The sequence below is a fragment of the Trematosphaeria pertusa genome, assembly GCF_010094035.1.
Source record: "Trematosphaeria pertusa strain CBS 122368 unplaced genomic scaffold BU26scaffold_1, whole genome shotgun sequence".
NCBI lineage: Eukaryota > Fungi > Ascomycota > Dothideomycetes > Pleosporales > Trematosphaeriaceae > Trematosphaeria > Trematosphaeria pertusa.
The window spans coordinates 1,012,595-1,031,841 of NW_022987212.1; the positions used below are offsets into that span (position 1 = coordinate 1,012,595).

Consider the following 19,247-nt stretch of genomic DNA (forward strand, 5'->3'; position numbering starts at 1 on the left):
CAAGGGGAAGATGCGGAGCAAGGGATCCTCGTTTTGTGGCGTTTGACGATCATGGTCCACGTGCAGCTTGGACATTTAGCCGTTTTACAGTTCCTCCACCTAAGAAATCCAGGGACGGAGCATCACGGATGCGCGGCAAGAGCGTGCTTTTGCGAAATTCCATCATGGCGATACTGGCATTCCCCCAGCTCGCTGTCCACACTACTTCCACACCGTCGACATCATGACTCCTAGACGAACGGCTCCAACCGTTCGTGAAACTGACTCGGAAGCGGTCGATGAGCGGCGATCGGAATGTGTGTGGTTATGCCATCGATCGCCAAACAGCGATGGGCATGTTTCAGTGCCGCTTCGGTCCTGGCCGTCCGCAAGTTTCCATACGCCGACAATCTCGGCTGCGGGACGGTTATGGAGATCATGGAGGAGCGGGGGAGATGAAATTCTGCTATTTTCGCTCCTTGCCTGGCCGTTGTCGAAGAGCTCGTGAGGTTGCTTCAAAATTGCTTTGGTGCTTTGGCGAGCTCGTTGAGAGATTGCGCTCCCGTGATGGGCCTGATTGTTGGAAACGCAGCTATCCTGAAGCAGTGCGTGATGATGCAAGCAACTAGGCCGCACAGACCGAGGTCGAGATAGCGAAGTGCCAGCATTTTTGCTTGAGCGCAGGAAGCGCTTCGGAGAATTTCTAAACATGCTAAATGTTGGTAGTGGACTGGATTCCTGAGGTCCAGGCCGGTGCTAACCATGACTAGTCCGACCAAAGAAACAACGTCTGATGGAGGGCCGACAGCGATGTTGCTAGTACCTCCGGAGGTAGCGCCAGCGATGTTAACCCCATCGTGACACTCACCGCAAGAGTTGGCTCGGATATGAGAATTGCCATGGACGAGCGCCTCAGTTTCATCCGCGCATGCTTATCGAGCAGAGCCGCACGCTCTGTCTGCAGCTGGTGACAGTCTCAAGAATTCCATTGGGCCCAGAGGGAAATAGGCTTCGAAGTTTCCTTCGTGCTGGAATGCAGTCAGCATCTGTGACATGGCAGCATCGCAGCCAAAGAACGACTTGAGGCTTGGAACCTCTCGGTGCTTTGGGGGCGGCATTGTGGTGTCCTGCAGTAGAGCAACGGACGGAGCCAGGATATGGATGTCGACGCAAGGATCAAGGGACGTTTTTGGTCTCTTATGCCGTGACCTGTCGATATAGGTTGTGCCGCTCTTACTGGCGGCCAACCTTATTCTGCCCCTTGAGCTTAACCTTAGCGGCAGCTGCATCTGTATCGCGGTTCCTGAGAGTGACAGCAAACACTTTTTTGCCTCGCCAGCTGAGATATCGCGATGCCGCATTGCGGTCGTCCTCCGAGCGGAGAGGATGCCATGCGGGACGACGCCGCCTAGAGGCCGCGGTTCCGTGGATAGCATTGGCCGGTGCCGCACAGGAGGCCGTGTCGTTACCGGCATGGTGTGCGCTCGCGTCTGCCGATCGTCCGTGTCAGGGGCACACCACACCAGGACCTCAAAATTTCCAAGAGTGCTCAAGCTGCCGCGCACACGCTCCGTGCGGCTATCAAAGCTCCAGGCTTGTCCTTCGTTTCGACGGGCGGGCCTCGTCACCTCCAAGAAGCAAAGAAAACAGGCCATCGAGGTGAAGGCCTTGGACGGCGTGCGCGAACTGGTGTGCTGCCATTGACTGCCATTCGAGCGCCTTCGTCAATCGACGCCCCTGGTGTAGGCCGCGGCGTCTCCAGCTCATAGCCGGCTGCTTGCTGACCTCACCAACGCCACGTCGTTCACGACATCAAGTGGATCTCGGAGTGGAGCAGTGCGTGGGAAAAGGTGGAGCGACAAAGGATGCCCCCTGCAGTGCTGCCCTCCAGGTACCCTAGCCGACGCGGACGGACGGTGGAACTACCTATCGTGGGTGATACGCTATGATCTTAACGGCATGCGTCCCAAGGCTCCAAGGCAGGTGTAAAATTAAGCTCTCTCACCGCTCTCTATACTTTTAGCACTTCCCGCCCACCAGCAGGTACAGTCTCTGTTCCTGCATGCATTTGCCTCCAAGCCAAGGGCGACGGTGTCTATAAGCTGCAGGTACGTGGCGCCTCTCTGCTGTCGCTGCCGAGCGGCTCCTCCACATTCCCCTCGTTTGGCCTCGCTTTCTACACACTATCTGCACCCGTCCGGTCTGGGTGGAGCGAGGCTGGTTGCGCATGACCGTCGTCGTCCTGCTGGACCCCTCCGCCTTTCCTGCAGTACTTTATCCTTATCTGCCCCTCTCATTCATATCGGCCTGCCTTGGCTCTCTCGACCACCATCGTTCCTTCGTCCTGTGTTCGACTGAGTATTGCAATGATGGTCGACTAGCTGTCACTCTCGTTGGTTGTCAATCGGGGCTTCGTCAAATCTCTCCTTCCCATCACCGCCAGCACCTCCCACTCCAAGACCCGAGCTCCTCAAGGACGGCCTCGCGCCCATCGCTCTTTCTCCTCTCGGCGCGCTACTCCACCGCATCAGCCTTCTACGACGGATTCTGTCGTCCAGGCTTCCTTGGGACGCAACATCATCTACACTGCGAACGCCGATTCCACCACCCACCGACACCATGGAAGAAAAGAAGATCTGGATCATCCTCGCCGTCGTCCTTGGCAGCCTCATCCTCACGTTGGCGGTTGTCCTGGTCATGTTCTGCTGGAGACGGTCTAAGAGGAGGATACGGGGTTTCTCGCTTCGGGCTGTTACCCCTCTAGACGACGCCGAATTTGAATCATGGCGCCGCCCCAGCCAATACACTAAGCGCCCGCAAAAGTACGGCATCAGACCTACCCAACCAGCCGTGGCCCGTACCGTGAAGACGCCAACCATGTTTGAGAAGGAGCTCAGCACCTACGAGCCTCCCCGAACGCCATCACCCCACGATCATGTGGAACCCAAGTCTCCGACTTCGATTCAGAAGCCAGAACGTGCACGGAGGAAATCGAGCGTCTCCTCGTCACTCGCAGACAGGCCACCGACGCCCTACTCGCCAGCTTCCACTTCGAGCGAGTATCCGAGATCGTCGTACACGTCTCGCAAGTCACTTAGCGGTACTCCGCGTATCCATTATCCTTCCATGTCCGAGGCTTCCGCCTTCCGCTTCGACTTCCATGTCGACTTTGACTCCCCAGCTCGAGATCCGGTTCGTCCATCGAGCCAGTCGGATCGTCCGCTCAACCTGTCCTTCGGACATGGATCTCACACCGACAGAGTGTGAGGAGGGAATAGACCAAAGACTGCATCCATTCATCTACTCTACTGGGACCGCGAAGAATGCGGCCCAGGAATATCCGCCTTTCCATTAGGCGCGGCCCCACCGGCATCCAGGGACACAGGTCACCACGAACCGTCTGTCCCGCCCCTTAGCACAGACCCAGCCTGCCGAAGCCCTTCCCGGCCGGCAGCCTGCTCTCATCACAGACAAACACGGACACCACTTACTCATGCCCCCACACGGCCTCTCATCTCTCGCTCTTTCTCCATCGACTACCATTCTTATACATACTTAACGACCGTACATGAATTAATCGCTTGGCGTTTTGGAGGGCAGCTTCATTCTAGTGATACCAGACATTTGTCACCTACACAAAGGCACCCGCCTCTCTCTTTTATCGTTGTGGCTTGGAGCATATGCAGAGGGAAATGGCAGAACGAAAGGAGAAACAACAAGAAGCAATCATGTATGCATCCTGAACAAGCAGCAGCTTGGGATCCTTTGACAGGTGACATAATGCAACGATACATTGCTCTAAAATGTTCCACTGCGGTGCCTTTCGTGATGCCCTCAGTTGAACGAACTCCCCGAGGTCAATGATAATGATTGACTCTACGCCCGGCTGCGGCAGACTAAAACGTACCGTTCGGCCATGCCGTCCTGCAAGTCTCTCACCGCCATCTCTCCACAGACTCAAACCCGCAGGGCCCATCGTCCGACACTACGTTAGTCCCGTATCCGGTCTTCGCACAAGCGCAATGCACGCTCCAGTAGAACGAATTCCACAATCCGGGCAGCCAGCGAGCGAGCCGCAGGTGTCGTGCATTGGTGTTACGTGATGGCATGCGTTGGCGAGCGAAGAGGTTGGGGCTCGGTGTGCTGTGTCGCAATGGGTGCCAAGGCCGATGATGTGCAGCGGACATCCTGGCGCGTGCTTTGTGCTCGTGAAAGAAACACCGAGCACGCTCGCTCGCGTTTCCCTTTGCGGGTATACAAACACCTGGCCACAAAGCGCATTGATAAAGGTACAACCGATTGATCCTGCCGCTCTCCGCATCGCCCTACCGCCCCGAAGCGCATACAACTCCGCTGCTGAAGCTCACGCTACATCAATCAACACACCGCCCCGCCGCGCCGAGGACACGCGCATCGAACCAGACAATGGAATTCGTACAAGGTACGCTCCCCCAGCCTCCCCATGCGCTTCTCTAGCTCTCACCAAATCTAACACCCACTTAGACTACCTAACCCTCCTCCCACGCCTCCTGCCCCCGTCCCTCGCGAACCCACTCCTCACCCTCGTCACCACCCTCCTCGGCATCTTCAAAATGCTGCAATCGCACCTCTCGCCGCTGCTCACGCGCCTCGTCACGCAGCCCGACGTCGCCTCCATCCTCGCGCTGCTCGCCATCCTCTTCATCTCGCTCAAGATCCTCGACATGGCGTACCGCGCGGTGCTGTTCTGGGTGAAGCTGGTCGTGCGGCTGGTGGTGTGGGCGACGGTGCTAGGGCTAGGGCTGTGGCTGTGGAATAGAGGCGTGGACGGGTTTGTCGCGGATGTGGGGGAGTTGGCGGAGTATTGGGGGAAGGAGTATAGCAAGTATGCTGGGGAGGTTAAGGGGTGGAGCGAATATGAGAAGGCGCAGATTCGGTTGCAGGCGTATCAGCAGGGGGGACGAGGGGCGAGGGGGTGGTGGTAGAGGGTGGAGAAGGTGGGGATGGGATGGTGGAAGAGCTTGGATAAGGGGATTTGGGGAAGGTGCAGTGGTGTAGGATATGACTGCATATACGGCGTTATCTAGGTTGGACATGCATTTCTACGGGCGTATGATTGTGTTTTCGCATGGACCTGGACGTTTTTGCACCGCGGTCTGGTAACGTCTTGCTTCTAAGGTGGAAAGGAGTAAGGAAGCCGGGGCAGATTCGTATGACACACGGGCACCAATGCGGAACTTCTGAAATGGCTTTAGAGAAAAGATAGTAGCATGTGGTTACGATTATGAAAGTTCATGCCCCTCGCAGCAAGTCCCATATGAGCATATATTTGCTCTCAGCTTGCTATGCTCTACAGCAGACATATGGGCATAAGTTACTCTACTGCTCTGGCCTCCTTCCGACCTTCGTTCGCTACGTGATGTCCATGAAAGCGTTCAAAAAGCATCGCGGAAAGATAGAAGATCGAACGACCATTAGAGCTTCTTGAAGGAACCACAATGGCAGCAGGAAGCCTAAAAGCCCTGAATCAAACACCTCATAACTAAACTCCTCCGAATAATCCATGAGCATCTCCCGGCCTTCGACTTCGCCTAGTATAGCACCATCTGCAAGTGCCTGAAGAACGCTCGTGGCCGGTGCGCTTGCGTAGACAGGCAGCGCAGCAGAGCAGACCAGAATACTAGCACAGCGAAGCACTCAACGAGAAAGAAAGAGGAACAGCAATAGGAACACTATACCATCCCTCCATCGCATCTCCCCACATTTCCCAGCAACAATTCCCACCCTGCACACTAAACCCACTGCGACAGCATTTTGTATATATACTCCATTATTCTACACTTCAAACAAAGAAATCCAATACGGTCGTCGGTTACGGAATCGGTTGGCTGGGCTGATCTCAAGTTCGTTTCATGTATGATAATTGCGGATTTCTTTTTGCATTGTTTTGGGAAAGTTCGGACGGGGCGTCGGTTTGAGTGCGGTACTGGATGGATTTTTTTGGGGCTGGAAAATGGAAAGGGAAAATGTGATTTTGGAAAGGGGTATCGGCCTATCTGATGTTGGCGCCGGCATCTGGGGCGACTATAGTATAGGAGGGTGTTGTGGATAAGGTTGGGAAAGGTGATTAAGTGTAATGCTGTGCGTTCGATGCAGTGGTTTACTTCGAGCCCTCTAGGTGGTGTGGCAGCGCAGACATAACACCGTAACAGTACTGATTAGACTAAAGAGCTTCTGGGAAGTCTAGCTGAATATGCTTCTACAGGTCATTTGCGGGTCTATTCCTCCAAAAGTACTCGCCTCGGTGGTACTTTGAGATGACCCAAATGGAAGAAATTTGAAGAAGAAGCACACTCCGCTTCAAGGACGACGACAAGGTCAGTCCAGAAGCCCCAGGTTAGTTTCATCCCCTACTTTCGAGGTGTCACCGCCCCCTTTGTCCTTCTCTGGCAGAGAGCTTTCGCCGAGGCCAAGGCCAAATGGATCACTGTTGTCGACAGGCTGCTTGGCATCTTGATCTTTCTCTCCTTCTGTTGGTTTTGATTCCTGAGCCGTACCTGACTGAGCCTCCACCGCTTGTTGAGCAGCAGGCTCAGGGCTCATCGGCTGCCACGGCGGGCGGTACGTCCGTCCCTGAGCAGTCGCCTCCGCAAGCTCGACGTGGTACTCAGCAATCGCCTCCTTGATCGCTGCCACATCCCGCTCGCTCAGATCCAGCTGCCGGTAAATCTTGAAGAATTCGCCGGCTCGCGGGACCCAGCACACGAAGAGCTGGTTCAAGCGCTGGCGCTCCGCTTCCTCACGTGCCTGGCGAGTCTCTTCATTCACTTGTTGTTCCGGAAGAAGCTGGGAAAAACTACCAAAGGCCGGGACTGAGACATGCTCCTGTCCTCCATAGTCGAGCTGGCCTTCGGGCGCCAACCTCAGGGATGGATCAAGGTCGGAGTAGTGGCCGGCTGGACCAGATCCGCGACCACGACAGCGACCACGGCCTCGTGCTCGTCCTCCGGGCCCACTAGGAGGCAACTGGTCGCTGCTATATCTAGAGGCTGCGAGACCGCCCTGACCCTGGGTTAGCTCAGCCATCCTGGCGCGAGCTGCTTGACCGGCAATCTGGGCTCTGCTGGGCGTCTGCTGGCTGGGCTGGTTTGACGGCGGCGATTGCTGCTGGGGAGTGGACTGGCCGGGGATAGTCGGTAATGCGGGGCCGAGTGACAAAAGCGATGGGAATTGCAGGGGAGTTGAAGACCGCGAATCCGCACCCTGTGGACGAGGTGCATGATCTGGTGCGTTTGGGGGAGAGTTAAGGCCTGGATGAAACCTAATGGGACTGTCAGTATCAAGTGTGGTATTGCAGCGCGGAAGTACTTACGTTCCAGTGATGCCAGTTTGAGGGGTACTCCCCGGGACGTCATCTCCTGAGTCAGCCCATTTGCTACCGAGTAGACCTCCGGTTGCCGACTTCGGAGTCAATCTAGGTATGGGGTTAGCAAAGATCAGTTTGAGCTAAGTGAAAGCTCTTACCCTTTTCCAGTTGTAGCGAGACTCGAGGCAATGAGCGAAGGAGAGCCAGCATTCGAAAGAGAGGGGGCTGGAACTGGAGTTGTGTCGTGGGAGGGCGCAATGGCTTGAGTGGGAGAGAGGGCAGAAGTTGGTGGAGCTCTGGTGTTCGTGTTAGTACGACTATTTCCGTGTAATAGTATAATAGTAGAGAAGTACGTACGATTGAGCAGCAGCTCGGCGCTCTAGAGGAGCGTTCAGCAGCTGCCGCCTAGTGAGAACATCGCTGGCCTGCCCACCAACACCTCCAGCTTGCGGAGCAGGCTGCTCGCTCGCAGGTTGCTGGGTTTCCGTCTCCTTGAGGTACTCCTCAACTGACATGATTCCCGGCGATGGTCCCTTGGTGATTTTCTTTCCGGCTCCTTTGTCAGACATTGTGCCAACTAGTGGGTGCGCAAAGATTGAAGTTAAGTAGAAACGGAAGTAGGAGGTTGAAGGATGGGAGATGACTCGTTCCAGAAAGAGCGTATTTTTATAACGGTAGAAGAAGGATTTATATACCCAAGAGAAAGAGTGCTCGGACCTATCGACTGCACTCTACGCCCGTTACCCAAGCCTTGGCTTTTCCGAAATAAAAGGTATAGCAATTAGGGTGAATGCTGCTGGCGGGCGTGGTTGCTGTGGCGAGCCTCTATGCCCGAGTGAGAGTGACAGGGGAAGTCTTAAGAAGGACTTCGGGAAGAGCAAGGTTTCGAGGAAGACTAGAAACGAAGAAGCTATTAGAGAACGTTGGTTCTGTTAATGGTAATTAGGGTGGACTCGATTTTTCGAATGCCTTGCGTGGTATATAGTGAGAAGCCATGGATGCTTGCTATTATCGAGTGTTCGGTCGCATTTCTCAATTAAGTTCTTTTCGGGGCAAATATCAAGTATTAGGGAGGAAACAGGACGGCGCATTGGTCGGAATGCGAGTCCTAATGTTTCGACGATACTAGCTTTCTAAATCTAGCAACACACTCAGCATCGGTATCAATAAGTAATGAGTGATACTTACTAAACGCAAACAGTTTCTCGAGGCCCGGTATCCCATTGCTCAGTGCATAACGTTCTCCCGGATGCCCCCAGAGTCCGCAATGCCCGCGACATAGTCCGAACCTTCCTGCGGAACCACGCCTGGAAACTGGATAACGCCATGACCTCCAGCTATACCCTGGCTCTCCGGCTCTTCATGACCCGCGGCGCCCATCGACGGCGTGCTCTGAGCTATTCCACTCGCAGGCGTCGTCGCACTTGGCTGCCCAGCAAGTGCCTCCACCCCAAAGCATCCTCTCACCCTCTCCACCTCGGGGCAGAACAAGACCTGGCAGGGCGTATCGCATGCAATTCCAGGATCCACATACACTGTCAATGCCTCTGGCCGACTCCGTCCCCGCAATGCATTCCCGCTATCTCCTTTATACCCCGCCGGACACGCGCAATAGCCCTTGGAACATCTCGCACCTGGGCCACACTCCGTGCCCGCCTTACCACCACACTTTCTCAGCGGGCACTGCTCTTTCTTCCCGCCGAGGTTTCCAAAACCCACAAGCTGTGGCCCCGTGAGCGCGTTGAACTCTTCGCCCTGTGGTGGTTTCGAATGCGGGGTTCGCGTCGCGCTGGGGACTGATGTTGAAGACGATGAAAGGTGACACCGAAAGTCTCGAGGGCACTTATGACAATTAAGATAGCGGGCCGGACAGTTCACCCAGAGGGGTTGGAAGTCCATCATTTGCGAGCGGCCGCTATCGTCCCATGGTGAGATGCCGCCATCGAGGGAGATGGGTTCGACATTGTCGGGATCGGGAGACCAATCTGGGTTGAGGTGGAAGTCTGGCTGTGCTTGCGGATCCCAGTTGGGATCGATACCAGGAGCCTGTCGCGGAGAATGGTGGGCGCCAGATTTTGCTTGTTCGTGGGGACGACGATCGTGCAGAAGGCTACCTGAGGCGGCGGAAGTAGCGAGGGGAAGCAAAACGGCGAGACCTAACATGGACTTCATGATCTAGGATAGTGAGGAATTGAAGCGAACGTAGAATTGCATGAAAACGAGACACATAGTATATGTGTCAAAAGGCAAGGAGTGAAGGGCAAGCAGACGCGTGGTCACATTTCCCAGTGACGAAATTGCGCTACCTGGAACCGAGATTCTGGAATGTACCTTGGTACAACGACCGCTCTCCTTCGGGCAGCCTCAAGTAGCTTGCAAAATTAATTGGTGTCATCCGCTGGTTGATAGCCAAATTTGTGTAGCATGTCTCTGAAGACAGTTTCACCTCGCGTTGTGGACTTCACACCTGGGCAGGCTTTGCGGAACATGCACATTTGTTTACTTCGCTGAAGTAGCAATATCATTTCGGGGCACCACTCACGGTTGATCCCCCTATGTACGCACGTTATATGCGCGCGGCTCTCATTGATCTCGGCTCGACCTGCTGAGCAGTTCCGTCCCTCCCCTTTTAGCAGTGGACCTTGAGCGGAAGTGAGCCTTTACCATTTCTCCACAGCTGGCCTGAGATCGATCTCCCACGTAAAATTTGTCCGCGGCTGAGTATGTAGCCACCAGTAGTCGTTCGCAATCTGTACGGAGTCAGCTCAACATCCTCATCGCAGACAATCATTATGCGTACCCCATCAGCACTCAATTTCGCCTCAGGTCCCATATCCTTCAGCCACTCCTTTGTCCTTGGGATATCAATCACACCATCAATAATCGCATGGCTGACATGAATACCCTGTGGTCCGAACTCTCTCGCCAGCGACTGGCTCAAAGCGCGCAATGCCCACTTGCCCGTCGCAAACGACGCCATCATCGCATTGCTCTTTACGGACGCGGTTGCCCCAGTAAAGATCAGAGATGGCGGATACTTTGACTTCTGCTCTACGCCCTTGAGGAGCAGAGGAAGCGTTGCTTGGGAAAAGAGGAAGCCACCTTTGGCGCTCACATCCAGCGACTTGGAGAATACCTCTTCAGGCACTTCGAGGAAGGGTTTTCGCAGAAAGCCGCCGCTGGCGTTGAAGATAGCCGCCTGTTCAACATTAGCTCTGAATTATCATTCCATACTGCCGAGGGCTCGGGCTTGTGCTGTTTCATGACCTACCGCGGCGCCAACATCCGACCCGAACTCTTTCTTAATGGCCTCAACTGCGCTCTTCACGCTTCCCGAATCCGAGATATCAGTGCTAATACCGATCGCCTTTCCACCGCTCGAGTTGATCTCTTTTGCGAGGTCATTGAAATTGTCTGGATTCCGGGCAAGGAGAACGACTGGATACGTGGCAGCGAATTTTCTTGCGACAGATGCTCCTGTACCAGGGCCGACACCCGCAACGATGGCAATCAACTTGGATGCCATGATGAAAGTCACGTAATGATATTGTGAAAACGGGACAAGATTGTTGAGAAAACAGGTAGAGTGGGCATAAAGGCAGATGGAATTAACAATATAAGCGCTCTTTTTGATTAGATATTCTTCCCCAGATGTTTAGTAAAAGCAAGTGGTGGTGTAATGTTGGGGTCAAATTGTGCGAGAGAATGCGGAGCGGAGCTTTCACAGGCCGAGCACGTCATGATTAATAAGCGCGTAGGCTTTGGAATCGTCGCGCAGACAGAGCTCCGATCCGCGAGATATGATTGAGAGGGGAAGTGGAGGTGCGAATGCAGCCATCGAATAATGCATGGCGTTCCTTGTACTTTAAGAGACAGCCTCCTTGCTTTTGCTGCGATTGGCCATGCTCTATCGTACTATGCCTACCAAACTGTATAGTCCATCCGATAGAGATCGAGCAGACTGCGCGAGGCCTTCTGAGTGCGGTAAGTAGCCGACCTACGTTGCGTTTCTCCAAACACGGAAGAGAGGTTAGATAGGTGAATGTATCTCACTATCAAACCGCCCATTTCATCGAAATCTCATGAGCGGTCTGCAGGCAAGCATGACACGAGTCATAAGCTTCACTCTTCGCTAGTCGTATAACTTCATGCAACCATCGAAGGGTTGAAGAGTAGATAATCTAGCGTGGCAGGACGTGCGGGCTTCTCTTGGACGAGACTCCGACGGTGGCAAAGTGGGTGAACTTCACGTATTGTCCAAACAAGAATGGCGAGTTCCAGCTGTTGCCCCGGATCGTTCATACAAGCCGTTGCCGGCGAGTCGATTGATCGAGCTGGAAGTGGATATAATGCCCTACTTTTCCATGCATCTGTAGCATTTTCGGAAGTGGTGAAGAGATGTTATGCATTCCGTCCGCTCGATGAAAGAGGTACAGCCCGCGCCAATTCCCCGGGCATCCCAGCCATGAAATTGTCGTCAACCAGAGAAAAGCACGCTATCGTTTATGCCTGCGACCTTTTCTTCACCAGCTCCCGGCCCTGGCTTATCCGCTCCAGAATGTTTTCACGGTCCTGATGTGTGTCAGCGTCTATCGCGCCCCGGATCCTTCACCGGCGTACCTTGTCGAGCTTGAGCTTCGTGACGACGACTTTCGAGGCGGCGATCGGGATAGGGACGGACTGGCCGTTGCTCTTCTCACGGACAACTGTTCGGAGATCAGCAAGGTTCAATTGCTGGGTACCGGAGAATGCGAACCTCCATTGACGTGGATGCAGTACTTGAGGCGGTAGACGGAGGAGACTTTGCCCTCACGGCCCTTGTGTGTTCCGCGCACGATCATGATCTCGTCCTGCAAGCGTTTAGTTCCGGCGTGGGGTATATTCAGAATCGTGAATGCATACGTCTTTTCGGACCGGGATGCTGCGCACATTAGCATGGACGCGTTGCCAATGGTATAGGAAGAGTGTACCTTCGCACATTGTGCTTCTCGCGGAGCTCCTTGCTGAGCGGCGCCTGTGCAGTGTGAGAAACGTCGGCTGGAGGGTTTCCTGGGTCTACTAACCGACATGATAACGCGGCGCACGCTGCTCGGCGCACCGAAGTGCGCCTTCCGCGACTTGCGGCGCGAGCTCGAGACGGAGTTCTTGATCTTGGTCATTGTGGTGGTGGTGCCGACGTTGATGTTCTGTCTCGATCGCTCTCGTCACTGGGAAATTGTGTGTGGATTGCAGGGTGAGGCTGTTCGCTTACTAGCGTCTGGGCGCGGAGAAAACTTGATCCCTCCGACGGCAAGAGCAGCCCAGCATCGGTACTTCCTCTCCACGCTGGCGCGCTGGGGCAACGCGTGCTTTCACTCACTTTCACTCGCTCACTTTAGCACTTTCCTCTCGTGCACGCGTCACGGACGCCTCTCCGCATTGCGCTCGCAGGACAGCCATACGCCATTAGCGCAGCCTGCTCCACTCGCCGCGTCGTGCGCGCCTTCGTCTTCGAACTCGAACGCCCCCATTTATCCAACTCGGCTTTTAGCCAACGCGATTCACGATCCCAATGCGCTCCCTCGACTTCGCACTTAAGGCGGCACCGCATGGTGCTCTGGCTCTTTAGAAGGTTGTCAAAATGGCGTCAGGAAATTACAACCCGTACAATATCGGACAATACCCGCAGAGCTCTGCCCAGCAGTACCCGACATACCAGACGGCGCCGCAATCCTCGCGCCAGTACCAGCCCAACCCCTCTGTTGCCACGACGCAAGCGACGGACTATATGTCGTACCAGGCGCAGTCCTACGGCGGCCAGGGGAACGCATATGCTGGAGGGCAGGGCGGTTCTTGGGGTGGGAGCAGTTATGGCGGCAACCGGGAGACGACAAGCCGTGCCGCTGAAGTGCTCCGCAACATGAGCAACACGGCCTACACGCCAAACCCCGCAACAGCGGTGACTGCGCCGTCCTTCACTCCGACTAATCCCTCGGCAACCAATCCTACGCGGTATTCGAGTGCAGCCCCGCAAACGCAGCACGTACATCAACCTCCACAGAGTCACACGACGCACCCCTTATATGGACAGTCTCAGGCACGCCCACGCAGCGTAAACACGAACCGCACGCAGGCTGCAACATCGCACGGAATCCAATCGCCTGCAATGGCCGCTGGCTATCCATCTCAGCGGACAGCGAGCCCAGCGCAACCTCAATATGGGCAAAGCACACAGACACCTGTCAGCACGGCCAGGACTGCGGCTATGACTGCGGCGACACAATACAACGACTATGGCCGTAACAGACAGCTCCCCAATCCTGATGCATCACGCAATGCGCATAACACAGCCGTCTCTGCGTCGTATAGCTATGCGGACAACCAGGCGACAGCACCAATGGCACAGACAACTTCTACGAACGTGCCGGAATCCTACAATCAGAGCACGATCACCGTGGATCCGATGGCCGTGTATGACCCTTGGCCGGAATACCAGCGCAAGCAGGAAACATTACGCGCCCAGAAAGCCGTGGAAGATACAGCCCGCGCCGAGGAGGAAAGGAAGGCCGAGGAAGCGCGTAAAGAAGAGGAGCACAAGAAGGAGGAGGCACGCAAGCGGCAGGAAGATGAGGAGAAGGCTAGACAAGCGCACTCCAAGCAAAAAGCGCGCACATCACAAACACAATCCAGTGCCACTGAAGCTAATGCGCCATTTTCTGCCCGCCTAGCACAAACTTTGGCTGGCGAACCGGCTATGGAAGCAGAAATCCGCGCACTGATGGCGAAAATGAGGGAGTTCAACAGCAAAGACCCCGCGCTCCTTGCCCGCATCTGGGAGGAAGAGCGAAGAGCAAAAAACGTCCAAAACAAAGCAACCCCCCAGCCAGCTCCAGCCCAGCCCGTTCCGACCAGCGTCACACAGGCTGCAAATCAGAGGAAGAAGGCAGCTTCGAAGGAGACGGCCACCGCAAACACTGCGAAACCGGCACAAGCTGCGGCGCCGCCTGTCGCCAAACCACCAGGTCTGGGTGTCGCCTCAGCTCGACCAGGAGGTAGCACGATTTGGCCGCCTGAGAAGAAAACGCAATTGGCAGCCGCTGCTACCACATATCTTAATGGTCAAAACCTGGCCAATCCATTAACGTCGGACCAGATCCTCAGCATGCTCGACGGGAACCCATCGTACATCGAGTTATGCGAGCAACTTGAGGCTATGAACCTGAAGTTGGACCGCGCTGCGTTCGCGAAGAATCTTCTGACTGCTGTACCAGATGCCAACTCCGCGTCTCGGCAAGCCAAGCCTGCTGCCGGTCCTGTGAACGGCGCAATCGCGCAGAAGGCCCAGGTTGCGCCTCCGGCCGTTATGAAAAGGGGTATCGCATCGCCTGCAGCAGCGAGTCCTCACCATATGCCGGCTGCGGCGGCCTCGCCAGCAAACAGGTCGCCGTACCCATCCTTCCCGGACAACAGTGCCTCAGCCCCCCCCTCACCGGTTCCTGTGGCAGAAATGGTTCCCATCAAGCCTGAATTGAAACCTCCGGCAAATAAAGAAGAAGCCGCTAGGAAGCGGACCTTCAATGATCTCATAGACCTAACCCAGCTAGAGGACGAAGATGACCTGGAGCCGCCACCGAAAAGGGCCACTATCGGGTTTATGTACTCTTACGGTTCCCCGGGGCAGAGTTTCAACGACGCCATGGATATTGACGAAGGCTCTCCTGTTGTGAACAACTTCCCCATCCCTGCAAGGGCAACCCCTCAGCCAGTGCACGAATCTGCCTCAGCTCCCCCTGTCAATGAGCTAAGGTATATAAAAATTGTGGAGCCTCTGGACCGCAGGAACGCGCTGCGAAGAAACACCTACAACATCAAGACGATAGCGCGGGATGTGCTGATAGCGTGCGGAAGGCATCCTGAGACGCGACAATTGAACCAGCATCTGGAAGTGCTCAAGGAGCATCTACCGCATGTGACGAACGATTCAGACCTGAGCACGTTGAGATGGGATCTCATAGATCCCGGAAACCCTCCGCCTGGCTACTTCAAGGCTGGAGTTCAAGCCTTAGCTGAAGATGCCGATGACGAAGAAGACTCCGAGGACGAGAGAGATGCTGCGCGACGGGCGTCGACGCAAGCGATTGGCGGTGACGCGCCTACAGCCGAGGCAAGGGTCTCAGCTTTACCTGAGGCGACTAACCCATTCAAGCAAAAGAGACGCGGTCGCCCTCCGCGACACTCTTATCCCGCGGATTCCACAACACCATCGACCCCTAAACGTGCGACTTCTACTGACATGAGCGCAAGCGCGCCCCGCCCAGCCGCAGCCGCAGCTAGCGTCGGCTACAGCGCCTTCCGCTCCGCTACCGGATATGGACCTGATGGAAAACCACTTCCCAAGAAGAAAGGGCGACCCGTCGGCTGGCGAAAAGCAATCCACGGGTCTGCAGCGGCGCAATCTCGACCATCTGGAAACAAATGGACTGGCCCTCTTCGCCATGTGCCCTCTCAGCCGAGCTCTCTGCGCAACGTCAGCACCGGTCCGAACGAACCCATCAGGATCGGCTCTAGTTCGCCCGGCGTTCCGAACAAGACCATGCGATATCAGTCCTTCGCATGCAAATGGCAAAATTGCAAGGCGGAGCTTCACAATCTGGAAACGCTGAAGAAGCACGTTTACAAAGTTCACCGGAAAGAGAGTCTTGGAGGCACGGGAGGCACGCTGGAATGCCTCTGGAGTGACTGCGGAAACGAACTCGCCAGCCATGATCTCATGACCAATATGAGGATTGAGCGCCATGAACCTAAATCGTTCGACAACGAAGACGGCTGGCGGGCACACCTGGAAGAAGCGCACTTCAGTCCGCTGTCGTGGAAACTTGGTGATGGGCCCGCTGGCGGACTTTCTGGTAAGTGAACCCCTTGTGTAGTCGTACACACACTGAGGTTAACAGACTGAGCAGATGCGAACGATTCGGAGGCATACCTCAGCGATGCCCAAGGACGTCGTGTTACCCCGCGAATCACCCCGCGACCCGAATACCTAAACGACGACAGTTCTGGCGCTCCGGATGGCTCTGCCTATGCCAATCCTTCGTCCGCCCCCCGCGGACGGGGAAGACCGCCGAAGAACCAGCAGGATGCTCGCGAGGTGCAGAGCCAATTGGTTTCGCAGAAGAAGCGTGTCGGTGGACCAGGAATGGATCGCGGTGGAGCGACACTGGTGAATGAGAAGCGCAGGAAGGGTTTCAGCGACAATGATGAGGCGGAGGAGGAGCTTGTAGATGCTGAGGATTAACGGGATGAGCAAGGGTTACTAAGTGTCCGTGGTTTGACTGGGTCTTTTGGACGTAATTGAATCCGAAGAGTTGATCGGTCAACAGCCTGGGCGTGCCCATTGCGATTTGTGATTGGAAGGCCTAGTCGTAGTCTGGGCGTGCTCGAGTTATACCAAGCATAAAGAGAAGAGAAAGTCAACTTTCAAAGCAAAGACAATGCTAAAGGTAGTCTCGAAGCACAATACAGCTCCTGTAAATCCGATTTGTATATGCCCTAACTCCCTGGCGAGTATGAGCTCCCAGATGCCTGCATTCCTTTTCTTTGTCTTCTCAGTCTGTCGATACCTTGAGCTCCCTAGCAATCCACATGCTGGACCGTACGCGACCACGCCGTACTGCACCTCCTCACAAGTAAAGTGTATCCAGCTCAGCCCTTCTTATGCCTTCACCTTCCCTGCAGCAGCTTTAGATTTCTCCGCCGTGACGTGGTCTTCCGAATTGACCTCAAGGAAGTGGTATAGTATTATGAGGAGCATGGCGGCGCTTCCGAGGAAGATGGCGAGCGTGTACAACTGGTTGTCGGTTATCATTCTGGCTTTGACCGCGCGTCGATGGGATCGAGGGAAGAGTTGAGGGGGTGGTGAGCTTTCTGGGGAGCAGTTAATTTGGCAAATTGTTCGCTCGTGGCCTTCTAGAGCCTTACTATGGCAGACGTAACCGCAGGAGGGGAGGTCGGTGGGCAATGCAATTGGAGTTGGCGTCGCAATCGTGAAAGCTCATGTGAAGCCACCTAGGGCTTCCGCGAATCTCGCTTGGCATCTCGTTGGCACGTGCGCGCTTTTCCGCCGCCGCCGCCGCCGAAGTTCCGCTCCACCCCTCCATCGCACATCCGTCATTCTCACTTTGACACCCCACAGCCTCAACTGCCACCCTTGACTCAACGCCGTCAGGCACGCGCAACTAGAACACAACCCATTCACTCGATACCCTCGTACATCTAGTCTTTGGACATATAGAAAGAGAAGAAATCATCCATCATGGCGCCGAAAGGAAAAGACCAGCCGAAGGAGAAGAAGGTCGCCGTCGACAAGGTGTGTTCTTGAAGGCTGAGCTGGCGATTGAGGATGCTAACTTTGTACAGTCGTTCGGTATGAAGAATGTACGTTTCTTTTGCCCTTCTCCAAACCAACTCCCGCGCCGTTCACGTCTCGTACACGTCTAACGCACACTCTTGCCTCGAGCCCACGAAGACCGCCACTGACTGAATTCTTTGAACAGAAAAAGGGAGGTGCCGCCCAAAAGCAGATAAAACAACTTCAAGCTGCGGCAGCGGGCGCCAAGACACCTGACCAGAAGCGCAAAGAGGCCGAAAAGGCACAGCGGGAGAAGGAAAAGGCGGCGGCCGAACAAGCGCGCAAAGAAGCCGCCGAACTCTTTAAGCCCGTCCAAACACAAAAGGTGCCCTTTGGCGTCGACCCCAAAACTGTGCTCTGTCAGTTCTTCAAGAAGGGCACATGCGAAAAGGGCAAAAAGTGCAAGTTCAGCCATGACTTGTCCGTGGAGCGCAAGACGGAGAAGAAGAGCTTGTACACGGATACCAGGGAGGAAGAGGAGGAGGAAAAGAAAAAAGACACCATGGATACTTGGGACGAGGAGAAGCTGAAGAAGGTAATATTGAGTAAGCAGGGCAATCCAAAGACGACGACGGATAAAGTATGCAAATACTTTATTGAGGCCGTGGAGAATCAGAAGTATGGATGGTTTTGGACATGCCCGAATGGGGGTGATAAGTGCATGTATAAGCATTCGCTGCCGCCCGGGTAAGTCGCTATGCCCTCTAAAACGGACATCAACATGGTGCTAATAGGTTCTAGTTTCGTCATCAAGACCAAAGAACAACGCGCCGCCGAAAAAGCCCTCATGGACAAGTCTCCGCTCGCAACCCTCACGCTCGAAGACTTCCTCGAATCAGAACGCCATAAGCTTACCGGGACCCTCACGCCAGTTACTGCCGAAACCTTCGCGAAGTGGAAGAAGGAGCGTCTAGACAAGAAGGCCGCTGAAGAACAAGCTAAGCAGATGAAGGAGGCTACTGGTAGAGCCATGTTCGAAAAAGGCGACTGGCAAGACAGCGAGGATGAAAGCGACGAAGAGGCTGACGGCGCATGGAATCTCGAGTCGCTGAGGAAGGAGACAGAGGCTGCACGAGCGCGGAGAGAGGAGGAGAGGTTGGCAGCAGAGGCCGGCTATGAGGTCTCATGAGAGTCTCTGAGTCTCCAATGAAGGGTGAGGTTACGTTGGGGAGGGGAACCGGTGCGCACATCCACACAACGCTGCAAAAGCTTGTGGTGCGCCGCCGAGGCGGGAAGGAAGAGACTGCACAGCCATACAAATTGGCGACGGTACGAAGGCACAATTTGCTTTACGTCTAGCGATTATGCGACTAGCATTCCGCCATCAGTACCACCTGTCAAGGACTGGTCATGGTGTCTGGCGTTGTCTGCCTCAAGTTAGGAAATGCAAAGCATGGCAGCCGTATAAAGAATATATGAGATTGGCACTATCTTGACTTTACTGCTTTGTTGGAGAGCTTTACACACGTAGAAATCTTGCCAGTGACATCCGTTGTTTCTCCTGCTTACGGTTTACTGGCGCGGAATCTAGTGCGA

The 19,247-nt window shown here is 55.0% G+C and overlaps 10 protein-coding genes across 10 annotated transcripts; 6 read left to right on the forward strand and 4 right to left on the reverse strand.

Moving 5' to 3' along the window:
* The first annotated feature begins 2,403 nt into the window (after window positions 1–2,403).
* BU26DRAFT_10067 (uncharacterized protein) lies at window positions 2,404–3,288 on the forward strand. Its single transcript, XM_033819291.1, has one exon. It carries the CDS (start codon window positions 2,599–2,601, stop codon window positions 3,244–3,246), a length of 648 nt encoding a protein of 215 aa, XP_033690865.1. The 5' UTR covers window positions 2,404–2,598; the 3' UTR covers window positions 3,247–3,288.
* Window positions 3,289–3,753: 465 nt separating this feature from the next.
* On the forward strand, window positions 3,754–4,111 carry BU26DRAFT_512815 (uncharacterized protein). Its single transcript, XM_033827473.1, has one exon. It carries the CDS (start codon window positions 3,846–3,848, stop codon window positions 4,080–4,082), a length of 237 nt encoding a protein of 78 aa, XP_033690866.1. The 5' UTR covers window positions 3,754–3,845; the 3' UTR covers window positions 4,083–4,111.
* A 293-nt stretch (window positions 4,112–4,404) lies between these two features.
* BU26DRAFT_557363 (uncharacterized protein) lies at window positions 4,405–4,943 on the forward strand (the record flags this gene model as incomplete). The annotated part of the gene is made up of 2 exons (XM_033832448.1): window positions 4,405–4,420; window positions 4,483–4,943. 2 exons carry the CDS (start codon window positions 4,405–4,407, stop codon window positions 4,941–4,943), a joined length of 477 nt encoding a protein of 158 aa, XP_033690867.1.
* Window positions 4,944–6,336: 1,393 nt separating this feature from the next.
* Window positions 6,337–7,893, reverse strand: BU26DRAFT_598704 (uncharacterized protein; the record flags this gene model as incomplete). Its single annotated transcript, XM_033835042.1, has 4 exons — window positions 6,337–7,279; window positions 7,331–7,432; window positions 7,483–7,620; window positions 7,682–7,893. 4 exons carry the CDS (start codon window positions 7,891–7,893, stop codon window positions 6,337–6,339), a joined length of 1,395 nt encoding a protein of 464 aa, XP_033690868.1.
* A 523-nt stretch (window positions 7,894–8,416) lies between these two features.
* Window positions 8,417–9,553, reverse strand: BU26DRAFT_598705 (uncharacterized protein). The gene is made up of 2 exons (XM_033835043.1): window positions 8,513–9,553; window positions 8,417–8,463 (listed from the first exon to the last, which is right to left on the reverse strand). The coding sequence occupies exon 1, from the start codon at window positions 9,494–9,496 to the stop codon at window positions 8,552–8,554; it is 945 nt and encodes a 314-aa protein (XP_033690869.1). The 5' UTR covers window positions 9,497–9,553; the 3' UTR covers window positions 8,417–8,463; window positions 8,513–8,551.
* Window positions 9,554–9,816: 263 nt separating this feature from the next.
* BU26DRAFT_512818 (NAD(P)-binding protein) lies at window positions 9,817–11,099 on the reverse strand. The gene is made up of 3 exons (XM_033827474.1): window positions 10,596–11,099; window positions 10,125–10,523; window positions 9,817–10,074 (listed from the first exon to the last, which is right to left on the reverse strand). The coding sequence occupies exons 1-3, from the start codon at window positions 10,848–10,850 to the stop codon at window positions 9,985–9,987; spliced, it is 744 nt and encodes a 247-aa protein (XP_033690870.1). The 5' UTR covers window positions 10,851–11,099; the 3' UTR covers window positions 9,817–9,984.
* A 728-nt stretch (window positions 11,100–11,827) lies between these two features.
* BU26DRAFT_413989 (ribosomal protein L24) lies at window positions 11,828–12,483 on the reverse strand (the record flags this gene model as incomplete). The annotated part of the gene is made up of 6 exons (XM_033823041.1): window positions 11,828–11,896; window positions 11,945–12,030; window positions 12,081–12,174; window positions 12,227–12,245; window positions 12,295–12,338; window positions 12,388–12,483. The coding sequence occupies 6 exons, from the start codon at window positions 12,481–12,483 to the stop codon at window positions 11,828–11,830; spliced, it is 408 nt and encodes a 135-aa protein (XP_033690871.1).
* A 461-nt stretch (window positions 12,484–12,944) lies between these two features.
* BU26DRAFT_410804 (uncharacterized protein) lies at window positions 12,945–16,592 on the forward strand (the record flags this gene model as incomplete). The annotated part of the gene is made up of 2 exons (XM_033822940.1): window positions 12,945–16,209; window positions 16,261–16,592. Coding segments are annotated over 2 exons (3,597 nt in total), but the record flags the coding sequence as incomplete, so codon positions are not given.
* Window positions 16,593–16,666: 74 nt separating this feature from the next.
* BU26DRAFT_512821 (uncharacterized protein) lies at window positions 16,667–17,310 on the forward strand. Its single transcript, XM_033827475.1, has 2 exons — window positions 16,667–17,227; window positions 17,282–17,310. The coding sequence occupies exon 1, from the start codon at window positions 16,870–16,872 to the stop codon at window positions 17,209–17,211; it is 342 nt and encodes a 113-aa protein (XP_033690873.1). The 5' UTR covers window positions 16,667–16,869; the 3' UTR covers window positions 17,212–17,227; window positions 17,282–17,310.
* A 185-nt stretch (window positions 17,311–17,495) lies between these two features.
* Window positions 17,496–19,138, forward strand: BU26DRAFT_512822 (uncharacterized protein). Its single transcript, XM_033827476.1, has 4 exons — window positions 17,496–17,669; window positions 17,720–17,737; window positions 17,857–18,398; window positions 18,453–19,138. Exons 1-4 carry the CDS (start codon window positions 17,616–17,618, stop codon window positions 18,838–18,840), a joined length of 1,002 nt encoding a protein of 333 aa, XP_033690874.1. The 5' UTR covers window positions 17,496–17,615; the 3' UTR covers window positions 18,841–19,138.
* Window positions 19,139–19,247: the final 109 nt, after the last annotated feature.